Genomic DNA, 18,026 nt, shown 5'->3' on the forward strand with positions numbered 1-18,026 from the left:
ACATTTGAACTAAGATAAGAATATGCTATTAAGTTATAGGTTATGCCATGGCAAAAAACACCTCTGAACTACACTAAACAGCATTAGAAATCTGTTCAAACATTGTAATTATTAAATAATCTCATTAAAGTCAAGAAAATGTCATTTAGTAACTAAAAATGTAATTAGTTACTAATTACATTGTTTAGAGTAACTTCACCACCACTGTTCATACAGTGAACCACACTTCTCCATGGTGATTGAAGAGTGTCACTCACCATTCATGACTTCCTGTCTTTTGATTTCCTGAGGGGTGAGTGTGGCCAACACGTCTCTGCTCACCAGTGTCTGCCAGTGAGGATGCTCCAGCTCCACCTCAGCTACCTGATCATCTTCACTTTGAACATCTCCAGAGCCCAGCGGCTCCATTCTGATGTACAAACACACCACAGCAAATGCAATGACAATCTGGCATTAATTCAGAATAACTAAACACAAACTAAATTGAACACACCACAAATCAAAGCTTAAAAAAAAGCACAAAACACAAACCAGAAAAATGCAACAACCCATTACAGTGAGTGCAAAACTCCAAATAGTAGTGATGGACCAATTTATCAGTCAATTAATTGGCCATTTTTATGATTATTAGTATAATTGGCCTTGCCCACTTAGGCAATTAAAAAAATGATAGTTTCACCTGATTTTGAGTAAATATTGTGTAAAATAAGTGTACAAGTGCATTAAATGTAATCATAGAATTTAAGCAATTTTGTGCACTTTAGGGGTGGGTAAAAATATTGTTTTTCCGATTAATCGTGATCTTCATTTGAGCGATCTCAATATCGATTCTTAAATCACAAGATCGATCTTTCACTCAATGCACAACCCTCTACTACAATGACAGGAAATCACTCGCATTTGCAACAAAATTTTGTGCTATGTGACTAAAGTTAATATATTTGGCAACTGGTTGGTAAATGTTTACATTTCACTCACCAGTAATTGTGTAGTTTAGTCGTGAAGTGTTCAGCAGCGAGATCCTTTCACGGTGTGTTGAGAGTAAAAGTTGTTCCGTTAATTTTTTTTAAAAAGCCAAAATGTGACCAAAATGATGAAAAAGTAATAAAATATCATTAGTAAAATTTATATTTTCCTAATGTACCTAGTTAAAAGGTCCCCTTTTACAACATTAGCTGGGAGATCATTTCTTTTATATGTAAGCAAAAGGGACATTATAACTGAAATAAACCCATATGAATCAAAGCTTGTGAATCGGAATCTAATTGAATCGGGAAATCTGTATCAATACCCAGCCCTAGTGCACTTCTCATTTGCTGTTATTAAACTGTGTAATACACATTATAATTATAACGCCTATAGGCCACCTTGCTGTTTTGATATTGGCATTGGCCATTGAAAACCACCAGAGATATTACAATGAATGATACAGCCCACTTGTGTATTTATGAATGGGAGAAATTGCAACGCTCCATATGGAGGACATACTAAATCCCGCCTTAGAGTTGAAAGAGCCAATTATTTTTTTGATAGAAGCATTGCCTGTTTGTTTACTCAAGCACATGCATGCGAATTTGCTGGACCAGCCTGAAAAACAGTGCATCTTGCAAGCTTTGAGCTAAAGAAACACAATTTATGATACCACTGTTGCCAAATTTTTTTTGCTGATTTGAAATATGTTATTTGATCATAACTTGACCAATGGCTTTGAGATTTAAGTATCTGGCACAAAATACTGAAATACTGAGATTTCAGTTTTTCCCCGTTCAAGTAGATAGGAGCTATACTTGCATGACTAGAAATACTGTAGCTGTTACTGTTACAAATATGGCCACGATATGGGGACTTATATACCCCATATCGATAAACCACTAAAACACAGACCACTCACCTCCGGTCAGGCCTGGGGGTTCCTGTGTCCTGCGTCCTGTAAGGTATAACACATTTAAATTACCCTACAGCACTAACAATTCCTCACAAAAACTCTCAAAATCCCCATGTCATCATCAGTACTCCCTCTGTCTCCTCCAGAGCCCCGGTCATGAGGCAACAGCTCTTCACAGATCATTGCCATCCTCTCTGTCTTCACAGAGTGTCTGTCCCAATAAGATCACTTACAGAGGAGAGCACTACACAACAACGCTTTGTTTCAGCCGTCGCATGTGTGTCTTCTCCACGGATACAGAGGGAACACAAATAGCTGAGAGGCCAGTGGCGTGGCCACTGAGAGATAGACTAGACTTCTCTTATAGACTAAACCGCCTGATTTTCAGACAGCGGCTGCTTGTCAGTGTCTTCTGCAGGAATTTCTTATGCAAATCCCAAATGCAGAAGAGCTTCCCATATGAGAGTGTTTTTAGTGTGAGAATTCTGCCCATTACAAGGATGGATAGGGTAATCTGGAACATTTAGATTTATGCAATTTATTGTGATTGTCACCCAAACACTTCAAACCAACAAATGATTTTTAGCATACAAAAATCACGACAACCTACAGAGCTAGAAAATGGTAATGTTACCAGACTTGTAATGTAAACACAAGGTAATATTTATATTTAATATTTACATATTTAAAATCCCTTAATAAACATTTGTGTAAATGTCATGTATATCCTATTTTACAACTTTGTTGCCATGATGAAGAAATGCCGTAAACCCTAAAATGATTGTAGAAACGACGATTTAAACAACTTTACAGTTCAAATAATGCTCAAGTTTTGGCTGAAGAATCAACATAAAACTTCCTAATCTGTTTTTAATCTGTTTCACACTCAAACCAGTTTTGATTTTGTATTCTGAACAGCAAAAATCTGGATGAAATCAGATTTTTGGAAAACAAATCCAAGCCATATTCGTACGGATTTTTGGAAACTTGTCAGACCGGAATAGGGCTGGGCGATAGGACGATGTAATTGGATATCGACGATGACTTACAAAGATCCCGATGCCGATTGCGAACAGACAATGATCGACAATATCGGGAAATGGCAAAACCATGGATCTGGGAAGTCGGCAAATATATTAGACGGCCACCTAAATATATATAGAAACTACCACCCGGCACCCACAAAATGTGACGAGGCTGAATCCAGTTCGCAAGCTCCTGGTTCAAATGTATTTCATGCGCGGGTAATTTTGCTCATCTACCCGCAACAGGCGGGCGACCTATAAGACATCTCGGAGTCACACATGACAAGAAATGCTGTAGTCACAAAGACACGCACTTGAAGAAACGCACTTTATTATATTTTCAAGAACAGACAAAAGAAAAGCCATCAATTCTCGTGTCTGATTCGCTGTTTGTTCAGAGGCATGCAGCACAAGCCTGTCTCGTGGAACACACGCATGTAAAGAGTTTCATTCGTCTGAAAACTGTTTGCAAGAATAACGTTGTCTATGAAAATGCTGCAAATGATCTCAGATCATCTCAGGAGGTGCTGTGAGTTTAGTTTCCTTTATTTCCACATGGTTGGCATGCATTGTGAACACAACTCTGCAGGTTCAGTAATATACATATTTGTATTAAAGAAATAAACAAGACATGTTCACCTTGAACCTAAAATTGCATTCTATTTTATTTAGGCAGCATTAACTGTTTTACCAAAACGCAATACAAACACAAATTCGATAAGAACACACATTTGGCAGCATTTTTTTGAGAACACAAGGAAATTTATTAGACTCACTTATTTTGATTATTATTATCATCTTTACATTTATGATTGTTTTTAGTTCTTAATCTGTAGGCTATTAGTAATTTTCCACCTGTTGTCATTGAAAGATGCTTGCTTGATGGTAAATGGAGCCGTCATAGACGGTAAATGTTTGGATTTGGGGAGGTGGTTAAATAAGATTTTTTGATCACTTCGTTATTTTATTGCTTTTTTCATTTAGTTTAAAGTGCAATTTGAATTTAGAAATGTCTTTTATGTTTTTCATGTTTCAATAAATGAATTACATTTTTTAAAGCAAAATTAATAAAGCAAAAAAATTCACCGACCCTCGGCAGGGGGGTTGACGATGTATTTGGATATCACAATATTTTTTAAGGCAATTATCGCTAAAATATTTTTTACCTATCGCCCAGCCCTAGACCGGAATTCAAGTAGATTTTTCTGTCAACCAGAGCATCAATTATATTCACCATCACACATAATGCACAGCAATGTCTAGGTATGGACAAACTGATCAGACATGAGAAGAAGCTAATTTACATCATTCTGATTACTATTGTAATCTACTTTAGACATAATGTAGATATGCCTACAGATACTGACTATACTGTCTGAACAAAAAGATTCGATTATAATTGATTTGAGCACTTGCAAAACAGATTGGATTTGAAAGATAAACAGGAATTGCTGGATTCAGATTGGTTGACTCACTTGTCTGTCTCAGGCTCCTCCTCCTGCAGATGTTCCAGGGTACAAGGGCTGAAGTCAAAGTGAGTGTTTGAAGATGACGAGTCTTGCAGGTCTCCTGGGACAGCACCCTCTCCTAGTCTGGACAGTGCTGAAGAGGGAACTCCACCTGATCCACAGCCAGAGACACAACTCTTATCAGAACAACATAAGCTCATGAAAACAGTGCTGAAGAGGGGGAGCTTTTTTAAAACAGACTCATCTTGAAAACGGCCTTCGCTGGTTATTCATGTTTTGACCACAAATGTTGAAAAAAACAAACAAATAAAAAACCTTTAATAATTCCAGTTATTCCAATTTTACTATTATTAAAACACATAAGAAGAGTCCCCACTCTAAATACAGCACAATATGACCCCCTGCAATTTGAAGTGAAGCAAGAAAACAAAAGCAAGGAAAACAGGCCAATTATTTCCTGAAAAGGGTGAGTCAGAAGCAGATCTGGGTGGACAGGCCATGACCCTGATAACAAAGGCCAGGAGAGCTCAGAACATAGCAAACAAACAAAAATATTTAAATACAAAGCTGGATGACTACCACCCCTGGAGTCGCGAATTCGAATCCAGGGCATGCTGAGTGACTCCAGCCAGGTCTCCTAAGCAACCAAATTGGCCCAGTTGCTAGGGAGGGTAGAGTCACATGGGGTAACCTCCTCATGGTCACTATAATGTGGTTCTCTCTCTCGGTGGGATGCGTGGTGAGTTGTGTGTGGATGCCGCGGAAAATAGTGTGAAGCCTCCACATGCGCTAGGTCTCCATGATAACACGCTCAACAAGCCACATGATAAGATGCGCGGATTGATGGTCTCAGATGTGGAAGCAACTGAGATTCGTCCTCTGCCACCCGGATTGAGGCGAGTCACTACGCCACCACGAGGACTTTGGGAATTGGGCATTCCCATTTTGGGGGAAAAAGGGGAGAAAAAAAAATACAAAGCTGGAGAATGAGCTAAAATATGAAAGAAGGGAGGGGGAGGAGAGAGGAAGAGAAATGATTCAGTACGGTCAAAAGAGCCCACCCCCAAGTGTGCAAAACCTCCATTTTCATTATCGACTAGTTGGTCGGTTGTTTGAACGACTAGTTGACTAGTCGGTGTTAAGGATAATAATGTATAATTAGGCTCCATTATGTTCACGAGACCCCAATCAGACACGTTTCAGAGGGATTTACCGACGCTAAATGTAACTAACGGATATTCAACAAAAATATAACATCTTATTGCACAAAACAATCAAAGTAATAAGTAAGAAATAAGAAAACCTCCAACACAGAGCCTTATGTGCATGCTGAACGCAGAATGGCGCACGCTTCGACGTAACCTGAACACTTGGGAGTCTCAGGTAGATCCTCACTGCTAATTCAAAGGCGCAGAACTGAAAGGTAACGATGCAGGTACACAACATCTAGTTCACAACATCAAGCGGTTTCAGACAGAATCAGCAAAATACTTTAATCTCTCCAAAGCACCTCACAAATACGGGAACATTACTTACACCAGAGGATTTAATGTCCGACAGTTATCGTCATGTAATGTATTGTTGATGTGACACTTTCATGGCAGAAACAGCAACGATGCATGAATTAACTAAACTAAAAGCATTAAAGAGGCGAAACTTCTAACAAATTTTTTTCCTCTCTCTTGGGTAGTAAGTGTTATTTCCTAATTGCTTATGCCTCAAAAGTATAGAAAATGGCTGTTATTCCCCACAAACTTTGCTTTTGTGACCAGGCAGTGATATTTTGAAATTTACCTATTTTCCAGAACATTCCAGATAGATTCAGTGCTGAGTAAACTTGGAGTAACTTCTAGAACTTTCTAGAGCTTTCCAGTAATGTAAATAGTGGTATAAATACAGGGGCCTTAAGCCCACCAGTTCAATTTAGTTCCAGCTGCCAAAGTGGATACATATCTGCATTTTTCTGAGATGGCATCAAGAGGCTGCAAGCATCCGGCAGATGCATTTTGCTATGTCTGCAGCCAATTTATCAATACAAGAGCGAAAAAGTACTCCGTGGAAGCATCTGCTAAGGTGTGTGAGGCCTACAAGCATATTTCAGCATGCCTGTCGGGGAATAAAGACAAACCCTGGGCACCTCATTTCACCTGCGAGCACTGCAAAAAAACTCTGGAAGGTAAGATGGACAACTGTTGCTCAGAATTTTATGTTATAAAATTTGTTAATTTTTTAAATTGTAAAAGTTTTTAATTGTAAAATGTTTTACAATTTTCAATGTTATTGAAAATATATATATGCAAAATGAGAATCTCTTACACATTAGTCATGGGTGAAATAAATGTATTTTTGTAGGATGGTACAGAGGGGAAAAGAAAGCCATGAAGTTCGCTATCCCAAGAATTTTGCGGGAACCCACTGACCACTCAAGCAACTGCTATTTCTGCATGGTGGACCCTTCCAAACCTCACACTGGCAAGAATGCACCTGCTATCAAGTATCCAGACCTTCCTTCATCCATCGCCCCGGTGCCACACTGCCATGAGCTCCCCATACCCACTCCTCCGGAGAGAGAGCAGCCGTCTTTAGAAGAGAGCAGCAAGTCAGAGAGCAAGGAAGACGTTGTAGATCCAGATGACAATTTCAGAGGTGGAGCTGAGGAGAGAAACCCATACTACCCCATCCAAACATACCTCAACGACTTGATTAGAGATCTTGGTCTCACCAAGTCCAAAAAGACACAAATTTGCCCGTTTTCTCATTGGTACATTTCAAAATATCACTGTCCTGGTCACAAAAGCAAAGTTTGTGGGGAATAACAGCCATTTTCTATACTTTTGGGGCATAAGCTATTAGGAAATAACACTTACTACCCAGGAACAAAAGTTGTGTTACATAGTGTTATTACTCACTTTTAAGCAGAGCAAGCTATAATCTTGAAAAGACGCTTTCCGAAAAGAGCCGTCTCTCACTAATTTGAGAATTGTGTCTCCCATTAAAACCACAGTCTCTAAAAATATTAATATTAGTAGTCGACCCCAATAATCGAGTTTTTGTTGGATAACTAGTCGATTAATCGACCACCGTGGCATGTCCCTACCCCCAATCTCTATGATATTCTGGTCCCTAGATATGGCTCAGGTTCCTCCCTCAATATAAATCTATGGGATTTTTTTTCATCCACTAGGCGAGTATCATAAATCTAATTGGATTCATGTTTAATCATGTAGCAGATGCTGTTACCCAAAACAATGTACAACTGTGGACCATCACGATCAATTTATTATACAAGAGGCAACAATATCTGCAGTATCACATTGGCAAGCTTCAAGAGTAAGCTGAATCAGCACAAAAGCAAGAGTAGAAGTAGAAATGCATAAAGGTATAGAGGCATTTCTTAAAGTTTGAGATTTCTTCAAGGTTATGAGATTTCTTAGAAAAGTAATCACACCTCTCCTCAACAAGCTGCAGTATCTGAGGTATCATTCACAAACAATATGGGACAAGTTCCGCAATCAGTTTAAAAAAGATCACTAATGTTAGGTATGTAGAAAAAAAATTTGAAATAGTGGATGAGAAGGACAACAGACGGCCTTTAGAGGATCTGAGGTAGTCTCACCAGCGTCAGAGTCTCGGCTGATGCTGTCGGAGCTCTGTGCAGCTGGTGCACTGTGAGGAGGTGATGTGACCAGGGCAGCAGTACCATCTGAGCCTTCACTGGACTGACTGCCCCTTACCGGAGGAGACGACCCTTCTGCCTGCTCCCCCACACCCAATGGCAGTTGAGGCTTCTGTGGGCGCTGTCTCAACTCCAGAGCCTTGCTGACTGCAGAGAGAATGAGAAAGAGTTAAGGCCTACAAAATCAAAGAACGAACAGGTGTGACATCCTTTAGAAGAAAGTTGGGCCAAAAAAGGTGTTTTTGAGTTTGTTTCAGTGGTTCGTAACTGCTCGCCAGGAGAACCTTCAGGAAAACTTCTTACCACTGCTAAACACTTTCTTACTGCCATTGGTCCACATCATTGGTAGATGTGACATGGAGCTCCACCTACTTTGAGGCCCACAACTAATTCCCGTTCAGTCAGTTAAGTTTAGTCAACATGATCACACTGGCGTGCAGAGCTGGTGCAATCTTACCTACATCTCTACGATTGTTCAGGTAGAGACATTTTCCAACATTCTGAATTTTTTTTTATTATTCTACAAAATGAAATATACACAAATACTCAAAGTGCCCATTAACTCTATTGTTTGATATGCTGCTTTTCTCATGTGCCGTCAACAGTTGAAAGCCATTTACACAACTGCCCAAAGTAAGATATGCCTATTATCATTCTTTTGTGTGCATTCTACCCATTAACACTCTTTTATACACCCATCTTTGCAGTAGTATCAGTGTCATCAAAAATTACATTAACAGAGTGTAATCTGCGACTATTATAGCCAAGTATAGCATGTTAGCGCATTAGCGTCATGAATTCAGAATTTAAACAAGACAAATTACACATTATCTACTGCATATATTTTCCTTTCAATCATCATCGAGCTGTTAAACCAGCTTCGTTTACTGATCTCATGTGAATTCTACTCATAGAATGAGGCATGAAGTCATTAATAACACATTTTAATGTCATATTAGTTAAAGTTTTACATGTAGTCTTGAGCATCCTCATATTTAAATATACCTCTAAACTCCTCCCCAAGCAGTGTGGTGGGTGTCTGAATGTTCGCAAACAATGTCGTTGCTCAGCTCAGAATTTCTTATTGGCTCTGAGCAAATAACGAAGAACAATTTAGCCATGAGTGTGCTCTGACCCTGAATAAAATATCTACGCAAAATCCAGAGTCCCCTTACGTTTTCACCAATGACTTTCCATGACTTTTCCAGTCGAGTTTAAAAAATCTTTGATAAAGATTTCAATCATAAAGAGCAGTCTCTAGCCAATGCAATATTTTAAAGTGAAGCATAATTATATGACTTCTTAATGACTTTTTAAGATTCTATTACTTTCCATGACCATTCTCAGATGAGAGGCTTTTCCTGATAAAAGATCTGGCTAGAGGCCATATTGTGTACTTATTTTTTTATTATACTTTTTTTTTTGTACACTAATTTGTATAATATTTTCCCCCCAGAGTTAGTCAAGATTTCTTGCACTAAAAACAGTCGTAATTTAGTTTGCATGATTATTTTCTACCCTTTCTTTTAGACCTTTAAGACTTCTATATGCAAATTATCACTGTTATGATTGGCGAAGAACATCAGAGTATGTCTACATAGAATACTGTACAGTCTTTTATACTAGTAAACTCTTATTTCAAAAGAGCAAACAAAATCCTGTTTTCCATGACATGTCCCCTTTAAATAAAAGTGGTAAACAGCTTATTTATTTAATGGCTCATTTTATATTTACTAGCTAATGACTGTATAGCTTCAAAGACTTGGCATAACTGTATTTGCACATCATTATACTATGTTACTGTAAGATTTTTCACTGATTTTCAAAATGAATCAATCAAATTACGTGATGAAGCATTAATCCCGCTCGGCCGTCTTGGAGGGAAGACACCAGAAAATCGTGGTTTCTTGGATTTCTCCTCACTTCCATCTTTTTCAGGCTTTATACTCTTCTGTTAGGGGGCACAGAGAGACTGGTTTGATTTCACTGGCTTCATGCAGTCATGTTGAGACAGAGTGAGGAAGTTTGCTGACAGTTTGTACCTTTATCTTAGGGAAAAGGTTCATTAGTTTGGGCTTGTGCTCCAGCCCTCGAGACTCCTTCACTTTAACACCCAACTGCTTCATATACGACAGTATCACAAACTGCATGGTGCTACTGTGAGAGAGAATGAGAGAAAAAGACAGACAGATAAAATGTTTACCTTCACAACATGCATGAATTTTCCCTGGTTTGCTAGTTTGGTGACAAAACCTCACTCACCAATAAAATAACAACTTTTGCATCATTTATCAGGAACTGGCATTCAAAGCTATTGATATCACTGGTCTACTGATATGGACCGTTTTGTGCTTTCATTCAGCAAAACTTTACTCAGACTGACCAAAATTTGAGACACATTTTTTGTGCTAATAATATTTTGCTGTTTCTAGTCACTTTGTCGCATTGCTCTGGGTATGAATAGGCCTTTACAGTGCCAACAGCAGCACAGAAAAAATGACTTTGCAAATCATAGACAAAACTAAACAATTTAAATGAAATGCCACTTTCTAATCCAAGCTTGAGAACAATTGAGAACAAATGAAGGTTACTGTCCTCTAGAAATTTCATTTGTATAATTTTTTTTTTTTTTTGCTTTTCATTTATTAGTTTTTATGTAAAATTTTTAACATTCATATTAGGTGAGTGGAACATAGACAAAAGTGTTTTTGGTGTTTTGGTTGTAGTCATTAGGTTATTCTTACTGATGTCATACAATACATTATTCATTTCATAATGTGTATTTTGATGTGGACCTTGAAATATCTAATGACCACATTATGGATCATATTAAGTACCCTGATAAAGAATTAAGGAGCATTTTCTCTCACAAATCACTTAATATATATATATATATATATATATATATATATGAAAATCATTCTGTAAACTACTATCTCAGCTGACGAACATTCAAAGCTGTTCTCACAGACACTAACTGTACAAGCCAAACAGATGACTTAGTCAACTAGAGTCAGTGCCAGAGCAGAAATAGTCCTCACAGGCTCTACGCTCTTGTGTGCCATCTGGACAGACCCACAGTTCCTCAGTCCCCGCTGCTGTCACCTATCAGGGCTCCATATGTTGCAATAACTACCACTTACAATACTGCAGACCAGACTGGGCTGGAACTACAGAGCTAGTATTTTGGTTTTTGAGCTTAATAATACCTATTAATACCTGGATGTTTTCTTTTATTACTACTGTATATGAAATAACTACCTCACATTAGGTCAGTGTACACTTACTGTATCATTACTATGGTATCAGATGATAACACAATGGTATTTTTATATATTCATGTACCATGATTTTTACATGGCATGCCAAAGTAAGATCAAGACTACCATGGTACTATCATAGTACATTTTTGTAAGTGATACACCATGGTACAGAATGCTTTCCATATTCATATACCATATACTTATGTCCCTCCATGTTAGTCCAAGGTACTTCAAACAATATCCTGGTATTACCATGGTAAATGTAAAAAAAAACAAAAAAACAATTGCAATACCATGGTAGGTATTGGCTCTGCTAAATATTTCAAGTGGGAAAACAATCCTACAGTTGTTGGTTTAAAAAAACTTGACATTTGATTGAGTTTTAGTCTGTGTGGCTGTAAAGTGTTTATTCTGAGATGATGTAATGTGTTGGTCGTTGACATGAGAATTCCCCTTACCACTTATCTTCCTCTGTGGGCTGTGACGTCAATCTGAAATTAAACAAACCACCGTTTACCAAAGTGTGAGAGAACACACGCACACACACACGCGCACACACAAAACTTTCAGTTCTCATTTTAAGTACTTTCATGTAAATAGCATTTCAGGTTTAACCTTTGTACACTTATCAATAGTGAACCCCGTTCCATTAAATGTGGAACCCCCAAGTCTTTTAAAAAGAAATGTGATAACACTATCTTCACTAAAGTAAATTTCTTTTGGGATTTTTTTTTTTTTTACCTTATTTATCTCTAAATTACTCAATTACGCCATTCAACTTCACATAAAATAAGCAATTGTTTTGTTATTTTCACAAAGGTACAACACTGTGTACTTCCCGAGGGCACAAACTACAATCCCATTAAGCATTGTGAATGATGTAATAATCAAATAAAAACCTATGGAAATATATAAAACTCTTGATTTTCTGATTATGAGTATAGAAACAATATATTTTACATTTATTGCAAAATATTCTAATATGCACAAATAAATAAGTAGTTTGGGGGTGAAGGAAGATTGACTCCATTGCTTCATTTACAGAACGTCATGGGAGTGGGCAGTAGCGTCCGGACTCATTTCGTGGGATTGGTTGTACTCGGTTCTCTGATTGGTGGATCTTTCTCTGCTGGACCACGGGTTATATCGTTGTTCACCAGGAATTCCGCTAACAAACATGATATTCAACAGAAGCATATACAAATGATTAACAACCTCTGAGCTCACAGTAAATCTGTTGTCAAAGGTTTCTAAGTTATCGTTATTAATCAGATCGTCTATGGAAAAAATGAATGGGATTTTTACATCCGGAACCAGACTGTTGCGCTCTCTAGTCTGTTTAATCTTGTCCTTCTACAAAACGGTTGCTTCTTGTGAGCCTCACAATGTTAAAATAACGAACAGCTGTTGGCAACAGGTTATACGCCAACTCTGTTAACATCATAATCACCTGTTTTCAAATAATGTAATGAAACAAGCTTAAAATGTCAACCCTGTGTTTGACATTTTTAATCATCAACCATGATTTTGTGTAGTAAACAATTGATTCATCATCAGTTTCACTTATGTTTTTTCCATTGAAAATCACACACACTAATACAGCTCCAGAAAACAGAACTGAGACAAGTGTGTGTGACTGTGGTTTGTGTAGGCTCCAACCGCCAGACATAGAGAAACAGATAAAGATGGGAACAACAAAGCTATTAAGTGGCATCATCCTTTCTAACTATACACCAAGGCCAGACATGGGTCTCAGGGCAAAAATGCCACTGAAAGTGACAAAAATGCCATTTTTTATATTTGTATTTTATTTTTGACTGATATCGGTATCTTAATATTCTATTCTAGGCCTTGTTAGACATATTATCAAATCAAATATAAGCTGATTTTATTTTATTTTATTGTTAACAGCCTAATTTTTCACACTGATTCACATTTTCAAGCAACCGATTTATTTTAAAGGATGACACAGAGTGCTCTCTTATGGTTATAAAAACATACACCCTCATTTAGGTTCAAAATGCTCCTGAAAAACAAATTCATGGGGCAAATACTGGCTTAATAGAAAAGTTGATTTCTGACTCTGGTATATGCACACACAGATAGATGTCAGCATGCATGTGTGCACTTACAGTACGTCCTCTAACTTGGAAATGATGTGCTCTGCGCAGGATCGCTCTTTCTCCAGAGCCACCCGGTCTCTCATTCTCTCAGTGTCTAGACGGGTCAGCTCTGCTTCCGCCAGCGTCAGACCCATACTGCGCTTGTGTCTGCAACAACACAACAAAACATATAAGACAACATACTGGGGAAAAGGCCATACTGTACATGCAGGGAATCTGCCTCACTGGATGGATGACTGACACTTGTGCTTGTACATTGCTATTGTACAGTGAGTATATGTGTGTGGAGGGCTTTATCATGTTCTTTATCGTGTGTGTGTGTGTGTGTGTTTAAGAGGAGTTTATCTTACCTAAAGTCCTCTAGATTTTTCTGGATGTCAGGTAGAAGTGTGTCCTGCAGCTGCTGAACGTACTGTCTGTGGACGTCCTCTGAAATGGGCTCGGGCCTCTTCCGTTCGGCATTAATCGAGTGTGCAGTCCGCTCTACATTCGCATACACATGCATAAAAGTCATTCTTATGACATGCAAAGCAAATTAACTGAAATATCATTCTTCATGTCACATCCCAGATACTGTATCAGTAATATCTGCAAACTTATGATGCTAAACCTTTTCTCTGAACAAGTTCCCATTTCACTGTCTTAAAAGAGCAATATGTAATATTTTTACTGTGCTAAATCATAAAATGACCATAATATGTCATTAGAGAATTAGGAAACATGCTAAGTTGAAATACTGGCTTCTCCGATAACAATGCTACAACCAGTATATTCTCCTTTGAAGTTTCCATTCCGGGCTGGAATTTCTGTTTATGTTTTGGCCTGTGTGATCCTGCCCACTCACCAATAGTATTTTGACACCGCCGGGTTGCCAGATTTGAACAAGTTTGCAGGCAAACAACACTGCGTGCTGCAGCCATGGAAGCCAGCAAACGAACTGGATCAGAGATAACAGATTCCACCGACCTAAAAAACCTCGCCATCCGTCTAAAAACCACCATGACCAGAGGCATAGTAAAACAAGGATAAATATTGGAGATGCCTTTGGAAGATGGAGACAGCTTCAAGCCCAGAAATCCTTTAAAACGGATGCTGAGTTGGCTAATTTTCTCCTTAACAGGTAAGCATTGAGTGTCACCTAATATTTATCTCTAATAATATATCTCGGCAACTAGTAGGGATGGACATTTTGAGTAAATTCAAAATTTGAGTACTTGCATTCATACTCTGTGTTTCATGTGCTGCCTGGTTTCAAGGCAGCAAGACACAGCCGGTGAAGTGTTCCTGACTACTGCGGTGGAGTGGATGGGCCACGGCTGTTTACTACCTCGGCAACAACCAGCGTGACAGAAAAATAGGACAGAAACCACAAGCTTGACTCAAAAATGACTCAATTTACGAATGCAACTCCTCTATATGTTTAATGAATACTGACATCCAAATTGAGTAACGTTACTCATGCCCATCCCTAGCTACTTGCTACAGTTTTTATCTATCTAATCTAATGTAAACCTTATATCTGTTTTATAAGAGTTTATTGAATTTTGTGACTGAATCAATGAATGTGGTGAAATGTCGCTAGCGTCAGATTGCTAGGTAGATATTTTAGTTCAACGATGTACAATTTTCTGTGAACATAGGTTGATTATGGCATATTCTTTTTAGCTACGTGGGTCCAAGCACCTCCAACCCTAGCAAGAGGGACTGGAAGAAGCATCACTTGATGGCCCCAGCACTGTCCAGTATTTGATGTCTATCAAGTAGAACACTTTCAGATTGAATCGATATTTGTTTTCAACCCCCATGGTGAAGTGTATATCCTAATATGAATACATAAGTATGTAGCTGAAACTAAGGAAGTTGATGTAATGCAATTTAAATACAGTTTCCTGTTGCGTGTCCTCATTCTGGCAACCCGCATGAGCTTAGAGTCTGGGGCGGGGCAGACAACACATTTTGAATTTGGACTGCAGAACCCATTTCAAACGCTTGTTGTCAATCTTACATATAGCACCTTTAAAGGAATATTCCAGGTTCAATACAAGTTTAGCTCAATCGACAGCATTTGTGGCATAATACTGATTACCACAAAAAAATAAAAATAAATAAATAAATAACTTTGACTCGCCCCTCCTTTTCTTAAAAAAAAAAAAAAAGAAGCAAAAATCGAGTTTACAGTGATGCACTTACAATGGAAGTGAATGGGGCCAATCTGTAAATGTTAAAATACTTTTATTTAGCCACAAGACATAAACAATATGTGTGTTAAAGGTGCACTACCTTGGCTTAGAGTGACACCTAGTGGCCTAGATGCTTCATTAGTCAAACACAGTAGTTTTCAGTTACCAATGCCATTGTACAAATTCACTATGCAAAGTCAGCCAGGATTAATTTAATCCATGAATGAAAGTGTCCAATAACAGGGCATTTAATGAGATCAAGAGAGTAGTGTTCAGCTGGTCATGTGATCATAACATGGCTGCCCCCATGAAGGGACCCTCTCCTTGCAGAATAAAAGAGCTTTTATAAGGTTACTGATATGACTGAACTCTTCATCTCACATGAGTGGTCATGATTTCATACTTGTGTTTCAATATTACTATTCATTTCTTTAGAAGTAAAACATTTTTAAATGAGGGACAAAAATTACTGAGAGCACCTTTAACATGATTTTAGTGTGATAAAATAACTTACTAACCTTTTCTGTGTAAAGTTATAGCCAATTTTACAACTCCATAAACAACTTTACAGCTCAAATAATATATAAGTTTTAACAGAAGAATTAATGTAAGTGCTTTTATAAAATTATAAGCGTCACGTTTCAGCCTTTAAACTCTTAAAAAAATTGCCCCATTCAGTTCCATTGTAAGGCCTCACTGTAACCTCGATTTTTGCTTTTTTTTAAAGAAAAGGAGGGACGAGTCAAAATATTTTTTTTTTGGTAATCATCATTATGCCACAAATGCTGTCGGTTGAGCTTAACTTGTATTGAACCCAGAATATTTCTTTAAGTTTGAACATTATATCAATTGCTTTATATCGTATGATTTAAACATTTGGTTTGATATTTTGGAATCTAAATCATAATCATCATAAGCTTCCAGCTGGACTGCGATGCTCCTCACTGAATGATACCTATATCAACTTGGTCAAAGGAGGGACAACACTCTCTTAAACTTCATAGAAAATGAATCAACTACTAACAAAAACCTTCATCGGCAAAAACCAAAGGACAATGCATCTACGTGAATTTCCTCAGTTAATTCGGGATGACTTCAAGGACTTTAACACTGAAATGTATAGTTAATATAAAATAATTTTGTTTAATCACTGACCCACAACACTTACTTAGTTTACTCATTTTAACCACTAATAATTCGAAACATAAATAACTAATATTGGCATTATATTCATTCATTTTCTGTTATAGCATAATTTCACGTACAGCTGCTTTGAAACAATGCCCGTTGTGAAGCGCTATACAAATAAATTTGACTTGACTTGATCTAATGCAATTACATGCATACAGTGTGGCTGAAGTGTCCAAATAGTTTTTGGGGCCACTATATTACCAATCAATCCATAATAAAGTGATTACGGAGATGGCTGTCTATCTAGTTCAGGTCAGATGTAGAAAACCTTGTATCCAGTTTAGCGGTCTAGTCTTACCCAAGTCAGCTATGATGGATTCAGGCACTGTCACTTTCAAACTCTGTATTAAAACAAAACACAAAGCTCATAGTTAGAGATGACATCATCTACACAAAGTTAAACAAGCTGAGATTTTTTGAGTTGAGAAGGTTCCTCACAGCTGTTTTGTCCACGAAGAAGGTATCCATGAGGATTCGCCGTGTTTCTTTGGAGCTGGTCTGCTTGTAGAGTTCAGTGTAGAGGTAGCACAGCTGCGGGATGAGAAGATGAGAGACAATTAAATGATGTGACTTATTTGATCTGAGACCAGCATACATAAACACACATAAGGCAGCCTGCAAATGGTATTACTAGAACACTACAAGTAATTTTATTTTGTTAGATGGTTGGAAATCCAGGTCTGTCTGAGAGGGTTTGTGGGTAAGATGGATGACTGGTCTCACCAGCGGTGCAGGGTCAAACTGAGAGACCACATGATGGATGAAAGCTGCCAGGTGAGCAGGCCGAGACTTCAGGAGGTCTATGCTCTGAAAACAGCTACACAGGCCATTCATCTAGAGAAACAGAGAGAGTCAGAGTTACTCATATTACAAAGAGAAATTTCAATATTATTCAATTTTAGGGTAAAACATCTGAACTGAAAGGGATAATTCACCCATAAATAAAAACTTTGGACTATACTAACTACTTATGGACTGGAGGTCTGCAACCCGACCCTGACGGGACCAGGGAAATTGCCGGGTTTCTGGACTGGTTCAGGTCAGTTTTTCAAGTATGACCTCGGGTTTGTGTTTGTTATTTATGAAAAAATAAACAGCACTACCTAACTTATTTTGCGCACGTGGTCTCACGTGCACTAACGGACGAGTTACGGGCTGTTCACACCAAACGTATTTTTGAGTGTGTCTGCTCCATTTTTCTATTGCTTCCCTAG

The 18,026-nt window shown here is 38.0% G+C and overlaps 1 protein-coding gene across 2 annotated transcripts in view; it reads right to left on the reverse strand.

Moving 5' to 3' along the window:
* The window catches only part of LOC127439835 (rho guanine nucleotide exchange factor 12-like), a 130,094-nt gene that overhangs the window by 27,928 nt on the left and 84,140 nt on the right, over positions 1-18,026 (reverse strand). For both annotated transcript variants that reach the window (XM_051696067.1, XM_051696066.1), the window contains 12 exons: positions 17,536-17,646; positions 17,251-17,343; positions 17,111-17,153; positions 13,792-13,924; positions 13,451-13,588; positions 11,777-11,809; positions 10,098-10,212; positions 9,901-10,006; positions 7,996-8,202; positions 4,386-4,530; positions 1,892-1,927; positions 258-409 (listed from right to left, as the gene is read on the reverse strand). In XM_051696067.1, the coding sequence (XP_051552027.1) occupies positions 258-409; positions 1,892-1,927; positions 4,386-4,530; positions 7,996-8,202; positions 9,901-10,006; positions 10,098-10,212; positions 11,777-11,809; positions 13,451-13,588; positions 13,792-13,924; positions 17,111-17,153; positions 17,251-17,343; positions 17,536-17,646 (1,312 nt within the window). The remainder of the gene's footprint in view (positions 1-257; positions 410-1,891; positions 1,928-4,385; positions 4,531-7,995; positions 8,203-9,900; positions 10,007-10,097; positions 10,213-11,776; positions 11,810-13,450; positions 13,589-13,791; positions 13,925-17,110; positions 17,154-17,250; positions 17,344-17,535; positions 17,647-18,026) is intronic.

The sequence above is a fragment of the Myxocyprinus asiaticus genome, chromosome 4 (genome assembly GCF_019703515.2).
Source record: "Myxocyprinus asiaticus isolate MX2 ecotype Aquarium Trade chromosome 4, UBuf_Myxa_2, whole genome shotgun sequence".
NCBI lineage: Eukaryota > Metazoa > Chordata > Actinopteri > Cypriniformes > Catostomidae > Myxocyprinus > Myxocyprinus asiaticus.